At 45.8% G+C, this 25,499-nt stretch overlaps 1 protein-coding gene across 15 annotated transcripts in view; it reads left to right on the top strand.

Annotated features, from left to right (window-relative positions):
- Nucleotides 1-25,499, top strand: part of meis2a (Meis homeobox 2a) — a 104,303-nt gene that overhangs the window by 6,029 nt on the left and 72,775 nt on the right. For all 15 annotated transcript variants that reach the window (XM_045717090.1, XM_045717086.1, XM_045717103.1 and 12 more), the window contains 2 exons: nt 346-495; nt 9,005-9,119. In XM_045717090.1, coding sequence (XP_045573046.1) covers nt 346-495; nt 9,005-9,119 — 265 coding nt within the window. The remainder of the gene's footprint in view (nt 1-345; nt 496-9,004; nt 9,120-25,499) is intronic.

Here is a 25,499-nt window from a genome sequence, read left to right as displayed (position 1 = left end):
GAGACTCATAAAATAATTCCGAGTGATTGGATTGAATTCACACTCTTGGGCCTATACAATACACTGACCGTATTGATAATGCTTTGGCATTATTGTTATGGTAATATCACAGGGTTGAAGGCTGGAGATTTGGCCTCAATTGGTTATTATATGTCGAGCTTACGCCTGGTGTTTATTTTTTCCCGTTCAACTTGTTGCCCTGGTCTCAAGAGAATAATAAGCGCTGCAACAATGTCACTATTGTTTCCTTGCGCGGATAATGTCCCTTAATTGTAGGCTAGATATTCTTGGACTGTCTGCACCGTTTCCACATCCTGACAATTTTTTATTTTCTCCTTGTTCTAGGTGCACGAGCTCTGCGACAATTTTTGCCACCGGTACATCAGTTGTTTGAAAGGAAAAATGCCAATAGATCTAGTTATTGACGAGCGGGATGGCAGCTCGAAGTCAGACCACGAAGAGCTCTCAGGATCTTCGACCAACCTAGCCGATCACGTAAGTAATAAGCTTTTCTATCTTTATAATAGTTTTATCAGAAAGTTATAGAGGCCTGTTACGGCGTCGTTGTTGTGAGTGCGTGTTGTTTGTAGTTTGTCGTATCGAAGTAGACGTTTTCAAATAGTAATTTGTGACATTTATTGCCGTTAGAAGTTGTTTCAAATGTATTTTACTAACGGTGTAATTTGTTGATTGTTTTACATGGTGTGAACTGTCATTATAGTCACCGTTTAGCCTGTGTTGTGGTATATGTCCTCAGCAGTAGGCCTGTTGGTGCTGTTGCATGTTGCAGATGCATTTGGGAAATCGATATTTTTAGGTCAAAAGTCATTTGTGATACAATGCAGTGAGTTATTGTTTTAGTCTTTTGATTAGGGGCATTCATGTGTGTATAATTACTGTGTGTGTGTGTGTGTGTGTGTGTGTGTGTGTGTGTGTGTGTGTGTGTGTGTGTGTGTGTGTGTGTGTGTGTGTGTGTGTGTGATAGAGAGCGTGTGTGTGACAGAAGGCGAGAGTGTGTGCATGTGTGTTATGTTTTTGGGGGGTATGGATTGTTTTTTGGGGGGATATGGATTGTTGGACATTGAATGTGAAAGCGATTAAATGTTGATCAAAATTACAATAGAATAGCACGTTGGTTGGAGTGGACTAATGATTTAAAAAAAGCAAGGGCATAATTTCGGGAGACAGTGTAAGAGACTATAATGATTTGGGGCGTGCGTAAAAAAGCTTTCGGATTTTGCTGCAGAAAGTGGGAAAGGGATATTCAGTATGGGCTACCATCAATGTCAAGTTCATAATGTGGTATTAGGCCTACCTCACGGCTTGGCAGTGCAGTAATGGCGTTACTTGCTGTTGATGTTAATGTGTTTAATTGTTTCTTATTGATCGCCCTGTGGTTCTGCTCTGCAGTGGCTCTCTCTCTCCTCTGCACCCCCATTTTATGGCCGTGAGGCTCCATAATAATGAATTCAATTACATACACCTGAAGTACAGTGCCTTTAAATTTCAAGATTTATCCCGTGCCTTAAACGCGTCTTGTTCGGTGTAAAAACGGGACGCTGCATATAATTGGTGCATTGTATTAAGGCCTAACGTTGATAATTCATTATTTATTTAATATCTGGGATCAGATCTAATATCCCTATTAAATAGGTTGTAGGGGTGACGTTTTGGTGAATTCGAGGTGTGTATTTCGTGACAGAGTGACTGGTTTATATCTGAGCAGCACGAGCCCAAGCCTATTAGGAATGAAAGCAGATTTAAGTATTATTCAAAGTCACTGCGCTGCAACTGTTGGGTCTAGCTATAATAGCGGCTGATTCTCTTTGAAAAGCCGGCGCGTTGTTCAGAGTTGCGCAGTCAGAGTGCAACGCATAAAGTGAATTAAAACACAATTAACGCCCTTAGCAAAGTGGGGCCGAGCAACGGTTAAAGCTCAATATGGTGGAGCTCCTCTCCGGAATAGGCTAAGTGTAGAAATGAGGCATTCTGTTGTTTATACTGAAGAGATTAGATAAACTAGCCTGTTTAGTTTCGTGGCAGATGGTTGATACTCAAGCCAATTTCCAATGTTCCCTCGCAATGTTTATCCCTCGCAATGTTTAGACCTAAGCAATTGTCATCGGGTACACTTGTGAGAAATATTATTTTGATAATTAGGTAATTAAATATGCCAATAAAGAAAATCAGGACCAGCAGTAAACAAACGCGAAGGTGCACGACAAGTCATTTATCTTGGGGTCGTTTACACTGACCACTTGATTAGTTGTTTTATTTAGGTTGGAGCGATTTCTTTCTTTCTTGTGGCAGCAATGATCATTTTACTGCAGCTAATTGTTGTGCTCAGCCTTACGAAAGCGGAAGGAGGATGCGTCGCGTTTCTATATGTTGTTTACTGAGCGGCTATAGTGCTGAACTGTAGTGTGAATATAGGCTAATAATGTACATGCTCTCAGATGATCTTCATTCAAATGTAAAAAAATAAAAAATATATATGTGCAGTATAAAATAAGGTGTGCAGTGTAGCGTACACTGACTGTTACGTTGTTATAAACGTAATGTGTACTGATCATATATTTATTGTTGCACTTACATGTATCGATTTTTTATTATACTTTTTGACAGTAATGTGAAATGCAGTGCAAAATATAATTGCTGATATAAAAGTTAAAACAGTATGGCTAAAACTATAGGTCTAGGTTCATGAAGAATACAGGATGCATACAACAGAAGAGTGTATATTATAGTGCCCTGTGCTTAACCAGGCCCTAAAACCCTGTAGTTAATGACTATGTCCCCAACATTATGCTCACTCATTTCCATATCATATTTTAGTAGTTTGAGTTGTATATGCCTCAAATACGATGAGGAATATAATGAGCTCAACACAATATTGAAAAAATTTGTAGAGCAACACGTGTGTGTAGGCCTACTGTTGTGTTTCTGAGTTGCAGCTACACTTGTTTTGTTTTATTTATTTTATTATTTATTTTGCTTCTGTTTTATTATTCATTTCTATCCTCTCTTCTAGTTGGAGAGGGGAAGGCAATTTGATAGTTAGATATGCTAATTTATTTAGTTAGAATCTCTCACGTCCATTTTTCTTTGCTTTGATATGCATTTTTAATATATAGCCCAGGGCTACATCTCATTTGGTGAAAGTTGGGCTTGCTGGAGATGATGAGGCTCTTCACGGAGACAGCCCGTTGAGCTTGTTTTTCCCCCTCTCCCTTTCCCTCTCTCTCTAACAAGGTATCATGGTCTGACTTCAGTATTCAACGTTTGTCCAGGGGATAAACGTACAATTTTGACAGTTAAGTTTAGGCATTAATTCCGACTGGTTAAGGTAAGGGTTAATGTTTGGGATAGGGTTAAGGTAAGAGTTAAGGTTTGGGATTGAACCCGCGATCCTCGGAGCCAGAGCACGCAAGCCTACTAGATGGTAATAGGTGCTCACGTTGCCCCTAGTGGACGGTATTGAAGGCATCTCCCAACGTCCTGGGGACCAGGACAAACGTCAAATACTGAAGTCGATCTGATGTGACCTGGCTGCTCTCCCTCTCTAGCCCCCTCAATTCTCTACCTGACAGTAGACCCTAATAAGTGCTCTGTTATTTACACTTCAATGCTGTATTGTCAGCGCTGATTGGATTATACCATTGTCAGAGGGGGCCTTTATGGCACTGTTGATTTCTTACGTTGGATTTCTATGACTATTGCTGTACTCGCATGTCTTTTAATTAATGAAATGACATTTCTATCTCCTATAGTCTAGAATGAATGGTTGCTGAATATGATCTGTTCTAATGAATTTGTTCTTTGTGCCTCCTCGTGTCTATTGTACAGCCTTTTTCCACCAAGCTGTACATATTGGCCAAGATTTGAATTATCCTCCAACACATGCACATGCTATAGACATCATTTTTACGACTTGTGCATAGCTTGTTATGAAGAAATATTGTGCGATTTGAGTTTTCTGCCACTCTCAGTTTTTCACTCAACGCTTGAGGGCTGTTGGTTATAGTTCCCACAAAGGTTATGCAGGTTATCCTAGCACTGCACGGCCAGAGAGAAAACACTAGTGTTTACATTTGGTTCTCTGGTAAAGGCTCGGGCCGTAAAAACCCATTGATCCGATGGAGTGATGATGACAAGGATTCAAACCAATAATGTGACATCTTGTACAACGTACAATGACGTTCGTTGTTATCATTGGACATGTAATATATGTCCTGTTTCTTTATGTTCCTATGCTTAGCACTACACGCTCCTTGCTCCATAATCATACACTCTGCCTCCCTGTGTTGGCCTACGTCTAGCCCCCGGGGCTTCCGCTGCTGTCGAACCATGGAATTTCTCCATTTTGGAAGACGTTCTAATTTAAGGAGCACTAGCTCTCGCCGACCCAACTGTCTCTGTTTGGATCCCCCATCAAAAGAATATGTAGTTGAGTGACCTGACGGCACTGTTCCAGACAATTGTTTTGTGATGGTAGAAGGTCTGGGCCTATGTTTCCTATTTGATTTGTGTTCAGATGCAGGGGCCTGTTGGCAGGCATGTCTAATCACTATGGGTAGTAGGGAGAGAAATACACACAATCCCTACTCACCCGTCCCTCCCTCCTAGCTCCATGCAATGGACACCGATGCAACCTACAACTGAGCTGAAAAAAACATTTCTAAAGCTGTAGTTCTATTAGCCGCCAGATGATTTGCATTTTACACCTATTGCACCATGCATATTCATAATGACTACTGCCCAGGGGTGTGTATTCGCAATACCTTTTCTTGTTGTTTTGTCATTTGAAATATTTCAGTTGTATTCTAAGATGTTGTTATCTGTGGTCTAGATGTCTCTTTGAATCGATCAGTTGTCAGACTGATGAGTAATGTTCTCATGTTTGTATGAGTCGATGTCGTTAATCACATAGCATTCAATGGAGTGGAATCACGTTCTTATCTGTGCATTCTGATAGAATGATTGCACATGTAATGTGCCATTCAGTGCAATGAGACTTATTTCGCCCTGAAGTAAATTCCCCACCATACACTCTGGCAGTCACCCAGGCCTCTCTTAAAACACACAACAGTGAATTATTACATACTTCATTCATGTTTCCTTTCTATTCTCGGAGGATAAATGTAGGTGTTGTAAAATGCTCAGTTGTTCAGCAGAAGAGTACCTTCACATTTAACATCTTTCTTTGGCGTGTCTCTATAATTACGTGTTAAAATCGTCAAAAATGGCCGAGGACTTTAACTGCTTATGAGGGGTGGCAAGATGCGTCTTGGAATGTCAGCCGGCTATGATTAATGAATCTGTATGTTTCTAGTGTGTCAGCAATATGGGACATGTTCAGAACAGGAGCCTCCCAGGCTGAGCCGTTGAATGCAGTGGTGTTAGAGACTACACTACACCAGTGTAGTCCCCTGAATCACTCTGCATTCTTTTCTTTTTCACACCCCCTCCCCCTAGGTATCTTGGGAATTTGAACAAAATTCAATGACTGTGCTAAATCAATTTTATTTGAAATTCCAAGGGGAAAAAAGCCGGTGAAATTGCTGCGATGGGCATGGCAGCCGTGTGTACATGAGAAAAGGAGGAGAACAGGAGGAGAGGAGTGAGTTGTTCTCTTGTGGCCCTGATGCACTACAAGCCTCTCCCCCATATTGTCTCCTGCTTTTATATTAATTACAACTTGCATTATCAGCTGTGAGACGCTAACCCCAGCAAATAGAGAAGTCAGTCCCGGGAGACCAGGCTTGCCTTGTATCTTATTTTCCATCTAGTCTATCTATTGTGCTGCCTGCCTGCCTGCCTGCCTGCCTGCCTGCCTGCCTGCCCTGTCTGTCTGCCTGTCTGCGCGCGCTGTGTGTTGTGTTGTGTTGTGTTGTGTTTGCTCGTTGCTGCTCTGGTCTCTCCTCCTGGTAACAGTGCTCTTTAACACAAGAGAAGAGAAGAGCATGGAGAGAACCATGTTTTGACTCGTAATTATGCCAAGCTACAGGGAGTAGTCACATGACGTGGTGCTGCAGGCTTTTTTTTGTTTGTTTTCTTCTTCTTCTGTTTTTGTAGTGCTCTTGGTCTTTAGATTGATGAAGGAAGACCCTTTTCGGTGACGTAGGGATTTTTTTCTCCAGCTTGTTTAATGGACTCAAACACCCTTCCTAGCTCAGAAAGGTTAACCTTGTTGAGTGTGGAAAGTTAATGCCGGTGTTGTGATATTTCTTGTCATGTTGTGCGAGAGCGGTTATTGAAGAGAGGTGAGCGACAGATATGCACACTGAGGCGTCTGTTTGACCAAATGAAAACATGAAAGCATATGTTTGGCCCTACATAATAATCTTACCGTTGTTTGGTCTTTGCTTATATTACAGTGACCAACTAGGCTTAGTTTAGTCCAGGCCTAGATCCCTGGCCAAGCTTCCATTTACTGTACTTCTGGCTAGCAATTCAGTGCCAAATATCACTCCCTTTAACACCATTAGCTAAGGTGTCTCTGATTTTAATTTAGTACCCGAGCCATTAAAAATGACACATTACTGTGCAATGATAGCTAAATGAAGTCCTATCGATTCAGCCGTTGCATTAAATCCATGTGGTTCCCTGGCCTAGCTGGCCGTCAGATCAGAAGCTGTCCTGGCTGGCTGCAGTGTTGTGGATGTGAAGAGAGAAAGAGAAATATAGAGAGAGAGAGTTAGTTAACGTACTGTAATATATAGTAGCTTTCTAGGCCAGTCTGGCCGGCAATGGGTGTTTCAGTGTCAGGAAGTGGAACCCAGTCATTTTCTTCCCTTAGAACAACAAGAGGCCATTTGGAGTCTGGCTCTGGCTAAATACATCATACACTGCCTGGGATTCTTGATGCCTTTTTCTCTCTCTCTCTCTCTCTCTCTCTCTCTCTCTCTCTCTCTCTCTCTCTCTCTCTCTCGTTCACTTACATTTTTTAATGACATTTGCTCGTGAGACTTAATTGAAGAGTTATGAGATGGCTAACATTAGCGATGTTACGCTCTATGTAAAGAAATATACCGATACTTGTAAACAAAGGCTCTTGGACGCATCAAAGCCCATCTCAACCCATGTATCTGATCAATAGCCCAGGTAAGCAGTAGATCCCAATCATCCGTCCCCTCTTAATTAAGTGGAGACGTTCTTCTTTTCCTTTCCCTTGTTCAGAAGGGCTAAAACCCTTGTTCGGGCTATTGTTCGGTCCGGCCAGCCTTATTCCCCCCCACCTCCTCTCCTCTTCTGGGTAATTCTCCCAGTTCTTTATCTGATTGCCATCCGGTGAACAGCTGACGCTGAGAGGGGTTGTAGTGGAGCGCTGTGGCTGGGGCTGAAGGGCCTCTGTCTGTCTGCTGTTCGCCGCCCCGCTCTGAGCTGTTTGAGAACACAGCCTTCCTCCCTGAAAACGTACCAGATAAAAGGAGGGCTGCTGAGCTGAGGCACAGCTGGAGCAGGAGCAGCAGCACATAAGGACCAGGCACCCAAGGGAACCAGCGAGCCAGTCAGCGAACCGCTCTGTGCTGCTGTCTCATAGCCTCTCCTCGTGAACTCCTCTCCAGGCCCTCTCCTGTCTGTCCTCCCCCAGAACAGCTCACTCAAACTGGGACAGCCTCACTAGCAGGCGAAAGTTCAGCGCCAACGCTACCGATCTGAAGCAGAATGGTAAAAAACGGGCTCTTTTGAAATATTTTTGTGCCGTGTATTCCCCCCCCACTTTTCATATATGTATGTGTGTTTGTGTGTTTGAGACTGAAAAAAGCAAGCGGGGAGAAGTGGGCTGAGGTTTGTGGGAAGCCTTGGTGCAGGCCTGTGTTTGTTTGGTTTGGGCTCCTTTCAAGGGGCTGCTTTTCCAGGCCCCCAGACAACGTTGGGCCAACATTTGCCAACATTTTGTCATCGTGTTCAGGTGATGAGTTATATTTGACTAGGCTATCCTGTGTGTTTGTGTGGGTGTGTGTGTGTGACTCATGTGTCTGTTTGTGCTGTGTGTGTACAGGGGTGTCTCACAGTCCGTCTCTCTGTGGTGTGAATGGCAGAGGAAATTCCCCCTCTAGCCTGCCTTCGTGTGGCACTGATAAAGCCTTTCCTGTACAGTACTGTAGAATTCCTGTTTCCCGGTCCGGACCTGCAGGGACCTGGGAAAGACCAGGAGAGAGAGGAAGGAGAGAGAGGAAGGAAAAACTCTACTTATGAGCTCTATATATTTTCTGTGAAAACTATTACTGCACCAGTATTTGAGCCAGTTTGCTCTGTAGGAGTGCTCTGTACTTTCTCTGAATGTGTGTGTGTGTGTGAATGTGTGTATGTCTCTATCTGTGTGTGTGTGCATTTTTGGCAGATTAGAGGGAGAATCACTGTCATATCTTATTTTCATTTCTGACAGTGCTAATGATGAATAGCTCTTGTGGTGTATTTAGGCTTCTTACCTCGATATTTCTCACTTGACACGGAAGTCTCAATTGGTTATGGTATAAACTAACTCCACGGGGCCCGGCCATATGTGTTTAGACAATTCTTCAGCGAGCGCCCTGCCTGCAACGTTCAAAATCAGACGGCACATTAACCGTCGTCGCTGTGTTGTGTGCTCCTATGTATTAATGAAGCTGTTTGATTGCAGAGTTGAGACTTTAGTGCCAGACGGTTTAATGCGCTAGGCTTTTTTCTTTCGGCCTTTGATTGTAGTGGCATTATTGATAGTGTGCGAGGGGCAAAATGAGTGGAACTCTTTGCTTCCCCAGGAAATGTAAGCAGTCTAAGAGATCCTCACTGCACTGTACACTCTTACAGATGTCACTCTCATGTTTCCAACATACTCATGTGGTCTCCCTCTCTCTCTCTCTCTCTCTCTCTCTCTCTCTCTCTCTCTCTCTCTCTCTCTCTCTCTCTCTCTCTCTCCACGCTCTCCACTCCTGGTTTGCGGCTTGGATGGGGAATGCGGACGGATGGATGGATCCTTCTCTCTTTTTCTCTCTCTCTTTTTGTAAAACCCATGCAGAACCCAGCTTCCTGGAGAGACCACGATGACGCCACCTCCACACACTCGGCCGGCACGCCAGGGCCCTCCAGCGGGGGCCACGCTTCACAGAGCGGCGACAACAGCAGCGAACTAGGTGAGCCAGCACCCCCCCCCCACACACACACACATAGAGGCATGCACATGCACACACACTCATACAAGCACACATGCAACATAATATTTTAAAGACTTGCCAACACACTACTTTTGGAGACGATCAAATTTACAATTACTGCTCATTAGAAATAGTGTTAAAGTGTTAATATTCTCTCACTTGCACACACACACACACACACACACACACACACACACACACACACACACACACACACACACACACACACACACACACACACACACACACACACACACACACACACACACACACACACACACACACACACACACACACACACACACACACATTACACACAGAGCAGCTTATTAACTGCTGTAAACTGTAGCTATTTAGAGGTAGAGTTGAACAGAGTGCTAAGAAAGCTGGTGGTTAATAGGATATTTCTGCCAGGTCTCACTAGCATTTAAAACATATTAACTTTGCTAGCTCTGCAAGCCCAATTACAGCTCAGAACAGCTTGTGCTTTTTATAGTCTGGACTGCCAGCCTGCCTATCATAATGCATACATTCTATTACAGTTATCATTTGTTTTATTTCACCTTTATTTAACCAGGTAGGCTAGTTGAGAACAAGTTCTCATTTGCAACTGCGACCTGGCCAAGATAAAGCAAAGCAGTGCGACAAAAACAACAACACAGAGTTACACATGGAATAAACAAACATACAGTCAATAATACAATAGAGAAAGTCTATACAGTGTGTTCAAATGAGGTAGGATAAGGGAGGCAAGGCAACAAATAGGCCATAGTGGGGAAATAATTACAATTTAGTAATTAAACACTGGAGTGATAGATGTGCAGAAGATGAATGTGCAAGTAGAGATACTGGGGTGCAAAGGAGCAAGATAAATAAATACAGTATGGGGATGAGGTAGGTAGATAGATGGGCTGTTTACAGATGGGCTATCTACAGGTGCAGTGATCTGTGAGCTGCTCTGACAGCTGGTGCTTAAAGCTAGTGAGGGAGATATGAGTCTCCAGCTTAAGTGATTTTTGCAATTCGTTCCAGTCATTGGCAGCACAGAACTGGAAGGAAAGGCGGCCAAAGGAGGAATTGGATTTGGGGGTGACCAGTGAAATATACCTGCTGGAGCGCGTGCTATGGGTGGGTGCTGCTATGGTGACCAGTGAGCTGAGATAAGGCGGGGCTTTACCTAGCAAAGACTTATAGATGACCTGGAGCCAGTGGGTTTGGCGACGAATATGAAGCGAGGGCCAACCAATAATGCAAGTCATGTCTGTGAGTCTGCATTTTGGATAGTTAAACTGTTTAGATTTTCTTTTATTCACATTTGCTGAAGTATTGAAACAAAGCCATCAACACAATGCATCAACACCAAAACAGAACAAACTTAAGTGATCCAACTCTGTTATCTTACTAGTGTCTTTGCTAAGACAACAGTGTTGATTAGCCATTAGCCTTTCTTTTCTTGTACTGCCCTTGTTTTCAGTGTTCTCTGTTGCAGTCAGATCTCCTTTCACTGGCGGCAGTGTGTGTGTGAATGTGTGCACGAGTGTGTGTTATTGTTTGTGTCCATTTCCATTCGGGGTTTACATTGCGTTTCATCACACCACACACACACTCTTCTCTCTCTCACAGTCTATCTCCACAAGACGCCAGACGCTTGTCATGTCCAATCACAGCTATCGTTTTGCCAATAGGCAATAAAATGTATCGATGGTGTGTGTGTTTTTGTTCTGTGGTTGTGCTGGTTTAATCATAGAGTCTGTCTGAGTCTGTGGGCCTGTTGGAGTGGCTGTGCTGCTGAACCATTACTGACCACAGAGATACTCCTAGAGGTGGGCCTGTGGTGGTCCCGTGTCAGGACTAGTTGCATTATAGGCAGCTGTCTGGCTGAGCGGAAGGGGCTTGACGGTGACAGTAACTCCAGCTCACGAGGTGCACTGCGAATTTGCAAGGTGGAAAGTAGCTCTAAGATTTAGCTCAAAGATTTAACCCACATTTGCCCCATTTATAGAAGTAAGTGTAGGTACATCTGTCAAATGACTTTTCTGTTATATTCAGGTTTATTTTATATTCATTGTTTGTCATTCCTGCAAAGCTAGTAGTAGAAGGGACTAAGCAGTGCAGAAAAGAGGTTTGCACAAGGGGGAAAGGGAGAGAGCAGAGAAAGTAGAGAGAGCAGAGAGAGTAGAGAGCAGAGAGAGCAGAGAGAGTAGAGAGTAGAGAGCAGAGAGAGCAGAGAGAGTAGAGAGTAGAGAGTAGAGAGAGTAGAGAGTAGAGAGCAGAGAGAGTAGAGAGTAGAGAGCAGAGAGAGTAGAGAGAGTAGAGAGCAGAGAGAGTAGAGTGAGTAGAGAGAGTAGAGAGTAGAGAGCAGAGAGAGTAGAGAGAGTAGAGAGTAGAGAGAGCAGAGAGAGCAGAGAGAGTAGAGAGCAGAGAGAGTAGAGAGAGTAGAGAGAGTAGAGAGAGCAGAGAGAGTAGAGAGAGTAGAGAGAGCAGAGAGAGTAGGGGAATAGGGGAGCAGAGAGAGCAGAGAGAGAGCAGAGAGAGTAGAGAGCAGAGAGAGAAGAGAGAGCAGAGAGAGCAGAGAGAGTAGGGGAGCAAAGAGAGCAGAGAGCAGAGAGAGAGCAGAGAGAGTAGAGAGCAGAGAGAGCAGAGAGAGTAGAGAGCAGAGAGCAGAGAGAGAGCAGAAAGAGCAGAGAGAGTAGAGAGAGCAGAGGGAGTAGGGGAGCAGAGAGAGCAGAGAGAGCAGAGGGAGTAGGGGAGTAGGGGAGCTGAGAGAGCAGAGAGAGTAGAGAGAGCAGAGGGAGTAGGGGAGTAGGGGAGCAGAGAGAGCAGAGAGAGCAGAGAGAGAAGAGAGAGCAGAGAGAGTAGGGGAGCAAAGAGAGCAGAGAGCAGAGAGAGAGCAGAGAGAGCAGAGAGAGCAGAGAGAGTAGAGAGAGCAGAGAGAGTAGGGGAGTAGGGGAGCAGAGAGAGCAGAGAGAGAAGAGAGAGTAGAGAGAGTAGAGAGAGCAGAGAGAGTAGGGGAGTAGGGGAGCAGAGAGAGCAGAGAGAGAAGAGAGAGCAGCGAGAGCAGAGAGAGTAGGGGAGCAAAGAGAGCAGAGAGCAGAGAGAGAGCAGAGAGAGCAGAGAGAGTAGGGGAGCAGAGAGAGCAGAGAGAGTAGAGAGAGCAGAGAGAGTAGAGAGCAGAGAGAGCAGAGAGAGTAGAGAGAACAGGGGAGTAGAGAAATGCACTGCCTATTGATTATTTTACACACATAAGTACAAGTGACCTGTAATCCACAGAGCACTTATCGACTCCTCTCCACTGGATCCAGTAACAGCTGATCAATATAGGCAAAGACAGTTACCGTACGACGCTGAGCACTAGGCCGAGGAGGACCCAGTAGGACCCGGGCCTCCCTGTCCAAGACCAAAAGAGCCTAAATACTGTACACAGCTCCACAGACACAAGGAAAAGATGGAGGAGAGGGAGAGAGCAAAAGAAAGAGAAATGTGTAGAAAAAAAGAGAGTTGGGAAAATGAGGAGAGGAAATCAAGACAGAGAGAGAAAAAAAGAGTGTGAATGAGAAAAAAGAAGAGAGAAAGGAGAGAGAGAGGGGGCCGCTGATTTAATGGTCTAATGAGGCCGTTCTCCAGCCAGTTGTTTTGTGTGAGGCGCGCTCTGACCTTTCGCTCCGCTCAGGAGCCCAGCCGCCTCATTTTTCACATTCTTGCAATTACGTTAACGCTTGAAGCTCTCCCTGACTCACAACTCTGACCCTTCCACTCTGACAGAGTCCCCTCTCCTATCCACTCCACTTCACGCATGGACAGGCTTCCCATCTCAACCATATTTTCACATTACAAAAATACACTCCTTAGTCGGAACACATAAGCCCACAGTGAAAGAGCTAAATGTGTGCCTTACTTGGTTAATGAGGTATTTAACAGGTTAGCCTCTATTAAAAGGGGTGGAGGTTAGTTGAGGTAAAAAGAAAGAGGGGAGGGAGAGAAAGAGAGAGAGAGAGAGAGTCAGGGAGGCGGAAGGAAAGACAAGAGCTCCAGTTCTTTGGGTTCTGTGAGAAAAAAAAACGAACAAACAGTCAACCTTTTTCTGCAAACACTTCTAAAAGGTGTGTGGGGCTTAAAAATCCCTCCGTTTCTTTTAAAGGAGAAGTCTTAAGGACACACTTTTGGGTCTTGTGCTTCCCAGCGTGTGTTTGAAATGTTCCTGATTATATAAGATCTACACAGGGGGTCTCTGACCTTGGCTGAGTGGATGCGTTGGCGAGTGTGAATTCTCCTCTTGTTTTCCTCCTCCTGTTAATGAAGACATCACTTTGACAGTTTAGAGTTGCTGGTAGATGTACATTACAGTATACACCTCACATACCTCTCCCTCCTTACAGAGAGAGAAAGAGAGTGTGTGTGCATGTGTGTGTCTGTGTGTGTGTGTGTGTGTCTGGGTGTGTGTGTGTGTGTGTGTGTGTGTGTGTGTGTGTGTGTGTGTGTGTGTGTGTGTGTGTGTGTGTGTGTGTGTGTGTGTGTGTGTGTGTGTGTGTGTGTGTGTGTGTGTGTGGATACAGGCCTCGAGATGGTCGCTGTGAGCAAAATGTACATTTGTAATCTCTGGCTTGTATCTCGGCACTGAGCAGTGCTCTGAACCCCTGCCAGAAAACTATTTAACCAGTGAGAAAATATGTGTAGCCCCTCTTACGGAATAATTTACTGTGAAGCAGTAAAGCAAGGTGAAGCATGCTCATAGCTGTCAGTAGAGATTGCCAGTTAAGGTTTTGACACATTGTAAAGAGGGTTTGGGTACAGCACACAGGCCTGCTAACCCCCAACTCCCTGTGCCTCATTCTTCTCCACCTCATTCCCTCACACACTTAAAAAAAAACACTATTTCAAATATGTATTATCACCTTCAGAGCAAATTTAGCATTTTGACTTTCTGACTGTGAGCAGGACTTCCGGTGTGCTAGGTTAAGAAACAGCACTGGTACATGGGAGAAGTTTCAATAGTTTTCCTGAAGAGATTGCAGCTCATTGCTCTCCACCATCAGACTATCAGCGTTGGCTCGGCTTACAGTTCGGTGGATTAGCAGCTCTTTTGATTTCTTCTGAGCTTATCTTGAGATATCAGAAACATCCTCACTACTGATACAACTTCAAGGTAGGGAAACTTTCTCTCATTCTCTCTCTTTCTGTCTTTCTCTCTCTCGCTCTCTCTCTTTAGACCGCTCCTGTAATTATTAGCTATGCACGAAAAGCAAATCCATTTTGACATCTTGAGTGGTGAGTAAAAGGCCTCTCCACACTATTCCCCCCTTTTACTATCAAAAGGCCCAGCAGAAAAAAAGATAAAACGTTTTGTACATTTTCTCAGCAATTGAACAATCCCCCATGTTCTGCAGAAACACAGACTCCCCAGAGAGGTGCAGGGAGAGAAAGTGAGAGAGAGGTTGAGGGAGAGAAAGTGAGAGAGAGGTTGAGGGAGAGAAAGAGAGAGAGAGGTTGAGGAAGAGAAAGAGAGAGTGGTAAAGGCTCGGCGGGAGTGTGTTAGCCTTGGTGGTGGTGTGGTGTGTGTGTTTTCAGTGTGTGTTGGAGTGTGTGCATCTCACCCAGCCCTGGCCAGGGGCCCCTCTAGGCAGGGTCATTGTGGTTGAGCTAACTAGAGGGGGATCATTCCTGGTGGGGACAGGACTCCCTGGCCAAATCCAGAAAGCCCCAGCTAGCACAGTGCGAATAAGGCCTGCTGAATCTGGCAGTTTCTGGACCTTTGGCTTCTTCTTCTCTCTTTTCAAGGCCTGGGTACAGCTTTTCTGTGTGCTTGAACGAGCCCCCCCGCCAAAAAAAAAAGTAAGGGAAGAAAAAGAGAGGAGGAGAGAAAATAATCATGAAACCACAACAGAAAGGAAGCGAGGGACTCAGCTAAAACGCAAGATGGAAGCCTTGTTGCGTTTTTGTGGCTGCTGTTTCTGCCCCAGAGTGAAATAGCTGGCTGTCTCTGGGTGCCTGTTCAAATTTAATTTAGAGTAGTAATTAAAGCTGAATACTGGCCCATAAACAACAGATAAACAGTAAAGTAGAGTCTGGACCTGCTGTTTCATTGCCATCACTCCCAGCTGTTGGAGGACTGATCATTTTTACACACTGGCCCTACCTCACCACAACACACCACCACAGCAACAAGGGTGTGTGTGTGTGTGTGTGTGTGTGTGTGTGTGTGTGTGTGTGTGTGTGTGTGTGTGTGTGTGTGTGTGTGTGTGTGTGTGTGTGTGTGTGTGTGTGTGTGTGTGTGTGTGTGTGTGTGTGTGTAAACACGCAGGCTATCCCGGGAAAGAATAAAGAAGGATAGAGCGAAAGAGAGAGAGAGAGAGAGAGAGATAGAAAGTGGATGAAGTGAGGGCAGCCAGGGTGAGGGCAGAAGCAGCCAGGATGAAAGGTTTAGGAAGAGGAGCCTGCCCTCAGTAGATTGCTTACAAAACCACTTAAATGGCAACAATGATCACATTAACAATAAATGAAGAGCTATCATGATGTGTCTGGTGTGCTTTCCGCCTGTGGCTTTTACTGGCATTTGGGCAATCAATCACTGTGTCCACACATCTTAGTGACACCCTAGCCAAAGCAGGAGACTGACGTCAGATAAACCCAGAGCTTTCCTACACAGGCCTGGCCGTAAAATTTACAGCATGACCTTACTACATCGTATCACTTTCCTACATGTATAAGGTTAGTACATGAAGAGGTCTCCAAGGTGTTGTAACCTGTGTCACTACATGTCCAGGCCATGCTAGTCAGGTGTCTGTGGCGTTGTTGTGAAAGCATTGTCAGTGTCACTGGGTTTGTTCGGAAGAGGCAGGGCTATTGTTGAAAGCTGAGAATAGTTGCTCTGGAGGGGGAAGAAAACACAGAACAGAGGGGATACTTTCATGATCCCATTAGCATAAGAGTGACTAAATTATTCATGCCGAGTGCTTAATCTATGGGGAAAAGTATAGTTAATGCACATAGTTATAAAATGGATCCCTCCCGATCCCTCAGCTCCCTCCACTCTGCACTGAGGCCAGATTCTTGCTGGATTCAGCATTCACAGGCATTTACGGGAACAGGGCCTCACTCTCTCTCTCACACACACACACACACACACACACACACACACACACACACACACACACACACACACACACACACACACACACACACACACACACACACTCTCTCACACGCGTGCGTGCTGCTTTGCTCCAAGCTGTTTCAAAGGGCTCAGCTCTCAGGCTCATCCCCCTCTGTCTTTTAGTCTCTCTCTCTTTCTCTCTTTCCCTCTCTCACCCTCGCTCACTCACTTACTCACTCACTCCAGCACCACAGACTATCTGGCCCTCTTCCAAAAGGTGATTAAACAGAATGATCAGCTCCCTCTCTTTCTCCAGTCCTCCCTCCCCCTTCCCCCTCCCCCTTCCCCCTCTCTCACTGCGTAACATGCTCAAATCTGTGGATTAAGAAAAAAACACACATCAAAAAGAAAAAAAAAGTTGTGTTAATGCCCTCCAGTAAGTCAAACAGAGGACTTCCAATAACGTCATTTCTCACCCCCTCCCTCCCCCCTCTCTCCTCCTCTTCCCTGCTTCCCCCTCCAGTTTGCACCCCAAGCACTCTCCTCTTTCTCCCCTCCAATCCTCTCCTCTCTTCCTCACATCCTTTCCCTTTGGTTCTCAGATGTTCCTCAGTCTCTCTCTCTCTCTTTCTCTCTCTGTCTCTCCCTCTCTGGCTGAGGCTAGGTCTCTCTGGTCCATAATCATGAACAGGCCGCCAGCCCAGTTCAGCCTGGCCCGCCCGGCTCTGATCAACCCCGAGACTGGGTCCTCTCTCCCTCTCTTTCTCTCTCTCTCCGCAGCAGCAAAGCCACAGTAACTGGGTCAGGCTAATGTGCAAACTAATGTTTGCTGGACATAGGGAAAAAATTACCAGAATTATTCTGACAGCAGCTGAAGAGAATGTATGTTATGCGCTATTAGGGGAAAGCTTTGGGGATACGCTTTTTCCTTTCTTTCTTTCTTTCTTTCTTTCTTTCTTTCTTTCTTTCTTTCTTTCTTTCTTTCTGTCTTCTCTTTGAGTAGATGAAGACCAGCTTCTCTGGACGTGAGTTGGGTGTAATTAAAAAACAGAGAGGAAACGATGGGGGGGGGAAACAGGAAAGCAATCATGATTGAACTATATGGAACTTGGTGACTTTTTCTCTGTTGCACCTCATGGGCAGGAGAGAGAGAGAAATACAGTAAGATGTAAATAGAGATATAGAGTAAGTAGGAGGAAGAGCAAAGGAGAGAGAGAGAAATACAGTAAGAGAGAGACAGAAGGACAAAGAGAGAGAGAGTAACAGAGAGTGAGAGGCATAACAGGAGAAATAACACGGAGAGCTTACACTCCTGGTCCCCTAGCTGATTACTCCCGTCACCGTGGCGATGTGGAACACCGTGGCGGGGCCTGATGTAATATGGCTAAAAGGGATTTGAGATCACGCCCCCCCAAGGGCACTGCCGTGTCCATTAATGCCTCCGCTTACTCGCTGCTGCTGTATTTTTACAAGGATGACAATGCTGCTCGACCTCTTTAAAGGGATACTGTTTTCCCAGTCTTGTTTTAGCAGGCAGTTCGCCCCTGAGGGGGTCATCCAAGAAGTCACCCTTAAGAGGTGATAATAATCCAATTGCTCTAGTCTCCACCAGATTGGCTTTCTACCCACAGCCTGGTGCTCTCTCTCTCTCTCTCTCTCTCTCTCTCTCTCTCTCTCTCTCTCTCTCTCTCTGTGTCTCTCTCTCTGTGTCTTTGTGTCTCTGTCTCTGTGTGTGTTTATATGTGAGTGAGGTGGAAAGAGAGAGAGTCCCAGAGACAGGCAGGTGCCATAGGCAGCACCAGGCTATGTCTGGCCTGACCCCGGTCCCCATTCTAGCTGAGAGAGAGGTTAGGGAGGCCACGTCTGTCAAAGGCAAACCTGCGGGGGGACTCCGGTGCCCTGCGTAGCTGCTCAGCCAGCCCTGTTTAAGGTGTGCTTATTTGGGATTTAACCCTGACTCCCAGGGTCTCCTCCCTCGCTCCCTTCTTTGTGTTTGACCAATGGGCCTTGCTCTCTTTTACTTTCTCCTTTCTTCTGTCTCCCTTGGCTCTCTAATCCCCCCCCACCCCACCCCACCCCCGTCTCCTAACCCCACCTCAGAGCTAGAGTCCCACTCAAAAAAAAGCATAGTTGAGGGTAAGTGTATTGCTAGCTAGCATGTTCGCTATAGCACGCTAGCTGTGTGCTGTGGTCTAGTCTAGTGTAAGGGTGGGTGTACCCTGAGTATTTAGAGCTGACTAGAGCAGCTATACCCTACAGGTAGTAGCTGTAACTACGCAGCCTGCTGCCAAGAGAGTGGGAGGACGATAAAGAGATGATTTGGTTACGATCTGAGTTCTTCTCCCGATTTTACACGCACACATCTTTTACGTTTATGCAAATCTTTGGAGGGCATTATAGGAGATAAGCTCATTTTCTAGTCTGATTCCCACTCTGCTACATGCTTTAATGAGTCTTCTAGCAAAAGGGTGCTTGTTTTAGGGTAGAATGGAAGTCCCCATGGTCGTCTACTTACTACACATAGTCAGTGTGTCTTTACCACACTTGATCACTTTTGTTCCTCTATTTTAAGGGACAGGGGGCAGACTGAGAGAGAGATCTGACAGTGCTTTAGTGCCAATAGCTCTGTTTATTGGAAGCCAGCGTCGAATAATGTTTTATTACCCCAAGGAGGTATTAGGAGTATTAGTCAGCAAGGATAATTTCTTATTTACATGCCCCAAGCAGTGAGCAAGCAGCACTCATAAGGAAGAGAAGGGCTAAATGCGCAACAAAACAAATCAACATGCCAAACAAGATGCAACCGTCTTGGCTGGCTTCAGGGCTCAGGGTGAGAAAACGTTCATTATGCATTTACCATCATTCATTTAGAAGGTTATCAATTTCAGAATACAGGGGAGATGTTTGGAAGGGGGTGAGGAAAAATATCATATCAAAAGAGAGAGATAAAAAAAGAAACAAGCTATAAAAGGAGAGGGAGGTCTGCGCCTGTATTTTTAAGTGCTGTTCCAATTACACCGTTTTCCATGTTCTGAGGCGGAACATGCATGTTAAATGCTGCCATATTTTTCCTTCTTTCCAGTGTCTTGCCCGACCCCCTTGAAATGCAGAAGCTTGATTTTGCTTTAATGAAAGCCGTTTGGTTTGGGAATTTACTTCTCTCTGCCATTTTGTTGTGATTGAGGCTACCCAGCGATGCTCTACTTCAAATATTGTCTTTCTCCTATTTTATGGTTGCTTTTTGTTAGTATTCTGCCCTGCCTAGTCAAGGGTTTGTGTGTGTGTGTGTGTGTGTGTGTGTGTGTGTGCGTGTGCGTGCACTATGACAGTTGCTGTGTAGTATTTGCATGTTTTTGTCTTTCTCCACTGGCAACGATGTTTCGGAGAAAAAAACAAAACGTTTTTTTTAGAGCATCTTTCCGTCTGCCATCAGGCAACGATGACTAAGGCCCCATTAGAACAATCGGAGGAAGCTAAGGAAGAAGGGAGGGTTTATAAGAATGAAAGAAAGAAGAAAACATTGCTATCTTGCGATAGCCAGTCCTTTCTTTACATTTTCTAAAAACAAAAACTCCCACCATGGAAATAAAACACTTTATTACAAAAAAAGGAAGAATACAAATTGAGAGAAGAAAATCACATTTCAAATATTTCCTAAGTGAGGAGGAAAAGCTGCATTGTTCGGAACGAATGCTTACTCCCTGGGATGCAGTCCTTAGACAACTGTCTGCAGTAGACATCTGTGAAGCCTGACCTTATGACCCCGGAAAGAATGCTCTTAAGGTGGGGGGGAACTACCCCTGCCTTTACCCCTAAATGGCCCGAAGAACAGCCCATCCAGCACCACTGGAGAACAAACTCCACAACTATTAAAAACATACCAACACACAAAAACAAACGAGAAGTGCAACAAAAAAAAAAGAACAGAGATAGAGAGATGAAAATAAGACTGAAGGGGCCCAGGCATGTGCCAAGGAGGAGAGAAAGAGAGAGAGAGACCAGAGCGTAGGACTTGGTCTGGATTCTGCCCCACAGGCCTCGCTGCCTGTTCCTCCTCTGGCCCCCCATGAGATCGTTTTCATCCTTTATAAGTCAAAAGGAAGCCCAGTTGAAAATGAAAGGTTACGCAAGCCAACCAGCATCGAGGCCCTTGGTACAAAGACAGAAAGAGAGAGAGAGAGGGAGAGAGAGAGAGGAGAGAAGCCCTCTGCTGCAAGGGTCCTGCTGCTATTCAAAGCACCTGCCATTGTGTGGGCGCCCATCCAGGGTCCATTGTTGGGAAGAAATTAGTCGTGCTCTCCTTGGCTCCGTTTGGCTCCTGAGGCATGCGGCCCTCAGACCTCCTTGTTGTTTTCACCACCACAGATACGTGCTTGGATGGATGCGGGGCCCCGGCTACCATCACCACTGGCTGGAGGCTTTTGCCCTTTTTCTCCTTCTCTCTTTTTCTGTGTCCCACATTCACCTTCTTCTTCACTTCTCTTTCTCACATCTCCCAGCATTTGGAAGTTCAACCCTAATTCAACCTTATCCAGCTTGGCCCGAGCTCTTCCTATATCTCCAGTTTTCTCTCTTTCTTCCTCCCTCCCACACTCCTATTCTCTCTCTTTCTCTCTCCCTTCCTTTCTCTCTCTCAAGTGCTGTATATGCTTATTGTTTCAGGAGGGGAGCACCCTCATTACCCATGGTTACATTTTAAGGGCCTTTCTCTTTGATTTTGGCCTCCTGGGGTGTGAGCGCTGGGATGGTGATGAGCTGTGGGCTGCCCCTGCTCCAAGGGCTCCCCAGCCGGTGTCTCAGTGAGTGGGCTTGGGGGTACTGTCGGGCAGGTACTGCACCGCACTGCTCCTGCTACAGAAACACACAGTGTTGCTACCACTGGCGGAGGGGGTGGATGCGAGTGAAAAATTGAAAAGTCAATAATGAAGCCCTGCAAAACAGAAGAGTAGAAACAAAGGGAGATGGCATCCAGCCTTCAAAAAGCTGAGAGGCATGGAGCACAGTTAATTAATAGCATCAGAGGAGAATAGTTTTTTTGGGGGGGTTCTCCACAGAGCTGGAACTTTAAGGCTGCATATTAACTTGCAGGGCATCGCGATTACAAGCTCAAAGAGGAGTAAGGCTCATCCTGGCGATAGCTGGCTTTTCTGGGAGGTTATGTTGTTTTGTTGGCAATGGGAAATGTTGTATTATAATGTTCTGTAAAAAATGTGTCGGAGCACCAGCAACAACAGAATCTAAATTAGTGGCAGGACTGGGTTATAATGAAATGACCTGCTGAATTTACCTTCAGGATCAGGGACAGTCAATAGAAGGCCCGTCAGAACCTCTCTGCCACTCCCATTAAGGAAGGGAAATAGTCTCTGCAAATGCATTAAGCACTGCGTACATCATCCAATTATATTTTCTCTGTTCATTAATCCCTCCACTATTTCACATTTTGCCTAAGCACTATGCTGTCTGAATGGGGACACAGAGCATTCTGGGTACACTGATGTGGGTCTCAATGAGGACTCTTTGTTAAGGTTCCCACAAGGCAGGTACAGTATATAGGATCAGGTTATTTTGGCTACGCTACTGCTAGTGTGAACATTGTGAGGACATCGGTCGTCCTCTTGGGCTTTGTTCCATGGAAACTCCAAGGCCTGTACAACTCCTCACCTCTATAGAACTATGTCCTCGTATACCACCCCCTTCTCCTTAAATGATAATGAATGTGTTGTGTGGCCCAATGAAGGACACCAGGCGCTGGTTGTTGACTTGTAATGGAGTGAGGCGTCCTGAGAAGGAGAGTGGTCCTGACAAGACACAAGTGGCTCCTCTGTTATACACCAGAATCTGATTTCTCTGCTAGTTGGCTCCCCTGAGCACACAATCCTGTATTGTATGTATTTCTGTTGATCAGCCACTCACTACCCACTCACTACTCACTCACTACCCACTCACTACCCACTCACTACTCACTCACTACCCACTCACTACCCACTCACTACTCACTCACTACCCACTCACTACTCACTCACTACCCACTCATTACTCACTCACTACCCACTCACTACTCACTCACTACCCACTCACTACTCACTCACTACCCACTCATTACTCACTCACTACCCACTCACTACCCACTCACTACTCACTCACTACCCACTCATTACTCACTCACTACCCACTCACTACTCACTCACTACCCACTCACTACCCACTCATTACTCACTCACTACCCACTCATTACTCACTCACTACTCACTACCCACTCACTACCCACTCACTACTAACTCACTACTCACTCACTACTCACTCACTACTCACTACCCACTCACTACCCACTCACTACTAACTCACTACTCACTCACTACCCACTCACTACTCACTCACTACTCACTCACTACCCACTCACTACTCACTCACTACCCACTCACAACCCACTCACTACCAACTCACTAATCACTCACTACCCACTCACTACTCACTCACTACTCACTCACTACCCACACACTACTCACTCACTACCCACTCACTACTCACTCACTACCCACACACTACTCACTCACTACCCACTCACTACTCACTCACTACCCACTCACTACCCACTCACTACTCACTCACTACCCACTCACTACCCACTCATTACTCACTCACTACCCACTCACTACTCACTCACAACCCACTCACTACCCACTCATTACTCACTCACTACCCACTCACTACTCACTCACTACCCACTCACTACCCACTCACTACTCACTCACAGCTGTATGGAAAATCGGAGGATGAAAATAATGGAAGAGTAGCTTTCTGAAAGACATGCTCTTCTTCCGTGTACTGTTATGCCATGTAAGAGAGGGAATACGAGTGATACAGTGCGAAAAGCATGAGGGAATGTACCACACAACTACCTGGTGAGTGTGTGTGCATCAATGTGTACGCATATGCTTGTGTGTAGTGGTGGAGACATAATATACCGGTGCTTATGGTATGCTCATCTGTGTGTATGTGTTGGTACAGTGTGTGTGTGTGTGTGTGTGTGTGTGTGTGTGTGTGTGTGTGTTAGTAGCATACAAAAGGCCCTGTACAGAAGAGAGTCAGCAAGAGGGGAGACAAAAGCAGCGATCATCTAACAGAGCTCCTCACAGGCCTGACTAATTTATGAGGGCAAACTGTACTGCCGAAAGTGAGAGAGAGAGAGAGAGAGAGAGAGAGAGAGAGAGAGAGAGAGAGAGAGAGAGAGAGAGAGAGAGTGCAAAAGAGAGAGACAGATTGAGGGAGGGAGAGTCAGGTGGAGGAGGGAAGAACCGGAGGAAGTTTTCATTGACTCTCCTGAGCAGGACAAGCCAAGGCCCAGGGGGGGATTCCTCTCAGTTTGAACTTTATCAGGGGCTACGCTTAATCAATACGCTATTGGAAAAAGAATTAATTACTAAAGCAGAATAAAACAGCTGCATTTTAAAGCGAGGATTCATCAATTCAGTAATCTCTTGGTTACAGCTCAGGTGCCAGGAGGATCATTCCGACTCCATGTAATGAGGAACTGTGGGAGTTGGAGTTTCCCCTCAATCCTCCCTCCTCCAATCCCCCAACTCCACTCTTCCTATCCCTCCACCCCTGTCCAACTGGGTAGGAATTCACAATCACCTTCCTCTTCAGCTTTTTGTCATCCACCTAGCTAGCTTGCTAGCTACCCTTCCTCTCCCACTATATCCCTTTCGCCCATCCTCCATCCATCCTATGCCAAGCTCTATCTCTCCCCCCACCCCTTCCACTCCACCCCTCTCCCCTCCAAGCCACATTCCCACTAAATTCCTGTCTTCCCAGGGATGGGAGATGGGGTTATTAAAGTGGAAATCTCTGGCGTGAAAGCAGGCGGGAAAGGACCATTCCTGCTGCTGTTGGAGCCATCGGACCGGACATTCCTGTACCCCGGCTGCCTGGGACACCCCTGCTGTTGGGTTTTAAGGGGGGCGTGTTTGGGGGCTGTGCGCTTTGGGGGGCGAAGAGGGAACACCCTTGGCGTCAGGGTACCCACGCCAGGGTTGTAAACTCCCCCCTATCCCATCACCCCTCCACCCAGTATCTCGGCCCTGTAAACGGCTGCCCCTGCCTCTCCCATAAAGGGGGGATGTTTTGGCGGGTTGAGAAGGGGTTATGGGTGATGAATTGGGTTTTTAGTGAGCTCATTAGGAAGCCAAACAGAGTTTAGACTGGCAGAGCAGGGCAGCGGCACAGTAATCAGTTCTGCTCGCTTTGTTCCATGCCTCCAGGACATTTGTGAAGAAAAAAAAGCGTTATGGCAGTCGGCTGATGAGAGGGCTGCAGAGTAGAGGCTACAATCTGATGGTTGACTTGTTGATTTATAAATCTTTTAACTCATTTTCGCACCCATACCCCACTCTTTACCCCACCACCACCAATCTCTGTAAGCCCAGCACTTTGATGCCATTGTCCGTGGGGTGTGGCAGGCCATGCAAGCCAGTAATAACTCCAAGGTGTCCTGCACTCCCAACACAAACTAGCTGCATTTGCTTGTTTGAGTCTGAGATGTAATTGGGGGTAGAGAATCACTAGCCATGTTGCTATCATCATCCTCCTGCTGCCTCTAACACGGTGAGTGATCTGCGGTGCTGTATCACAAACGGCACTCTGCCAAAATAGGGAACTCCTCATTCCACTGAATTTCTTTCCTGCTGTTTTTTTGGAGAAGACTTTGATATGGTTCTACTAGGGATTAATAAAGCCATATAGCCCGTAGCTAGCAAAACAATACATCCACGTGATGAGCTGCTTCTCTCTCTCTCTCTCTCTCTCTCTCTCTCTCTCTCCACTCTCTCTCTCTCCCTTTCTTTATTTTCTTTATATTTCCCTGCTCTATTCTCTCAGTTCACAGTCTTATTCAGAGCTGAAAGGTGCAGCAACACCCCCTATTTTGGGGGCGAAAATGGATCCAGTTTGCTTTGCTAATTTTCATCCTCTCCAATTAATTGAACATGACCAAGTTTTGCTTCCGGGGGGCACCCAGCCACCCATCCTTGGTGGGGCAAGACCTACCCTTGGAAGAGATGAAGTCCCTAGCTCAGAGGCTGAGGCACCATGGCCTGTTATTTAGTTTTCTGCTACAGTAATAAAGATATCAAAGCTGAACAGGGGCAGAGAGGACATATGTCATTTTAACCAACCAGGGAGAGAATAGCGCCGCCGTGCCAAGATCAGCTTTGGGAAGAAGAGGAGGACAGAGCAGAGCTGAGAAGGGGAGGGGAACGACTGGTAAGGCA

This window comes from Salmo salar, chromosome ssa01 (assembly GCF_905237065.1).
Source record: "Salmo salar chromosome ssa01, Ssal_v3.1, whole genome shotgun sequence".
NCBI classification, from domain to species: domain Eukaryota; kingdom Metazoa; phylum Chordata; class Actinopteri; order Salmoniformes; family Salmonidae; genus Salmo; species Salmo salar.
This window is presented reverse-complemented; position numbering and strand designations above follow the sequence as displayed.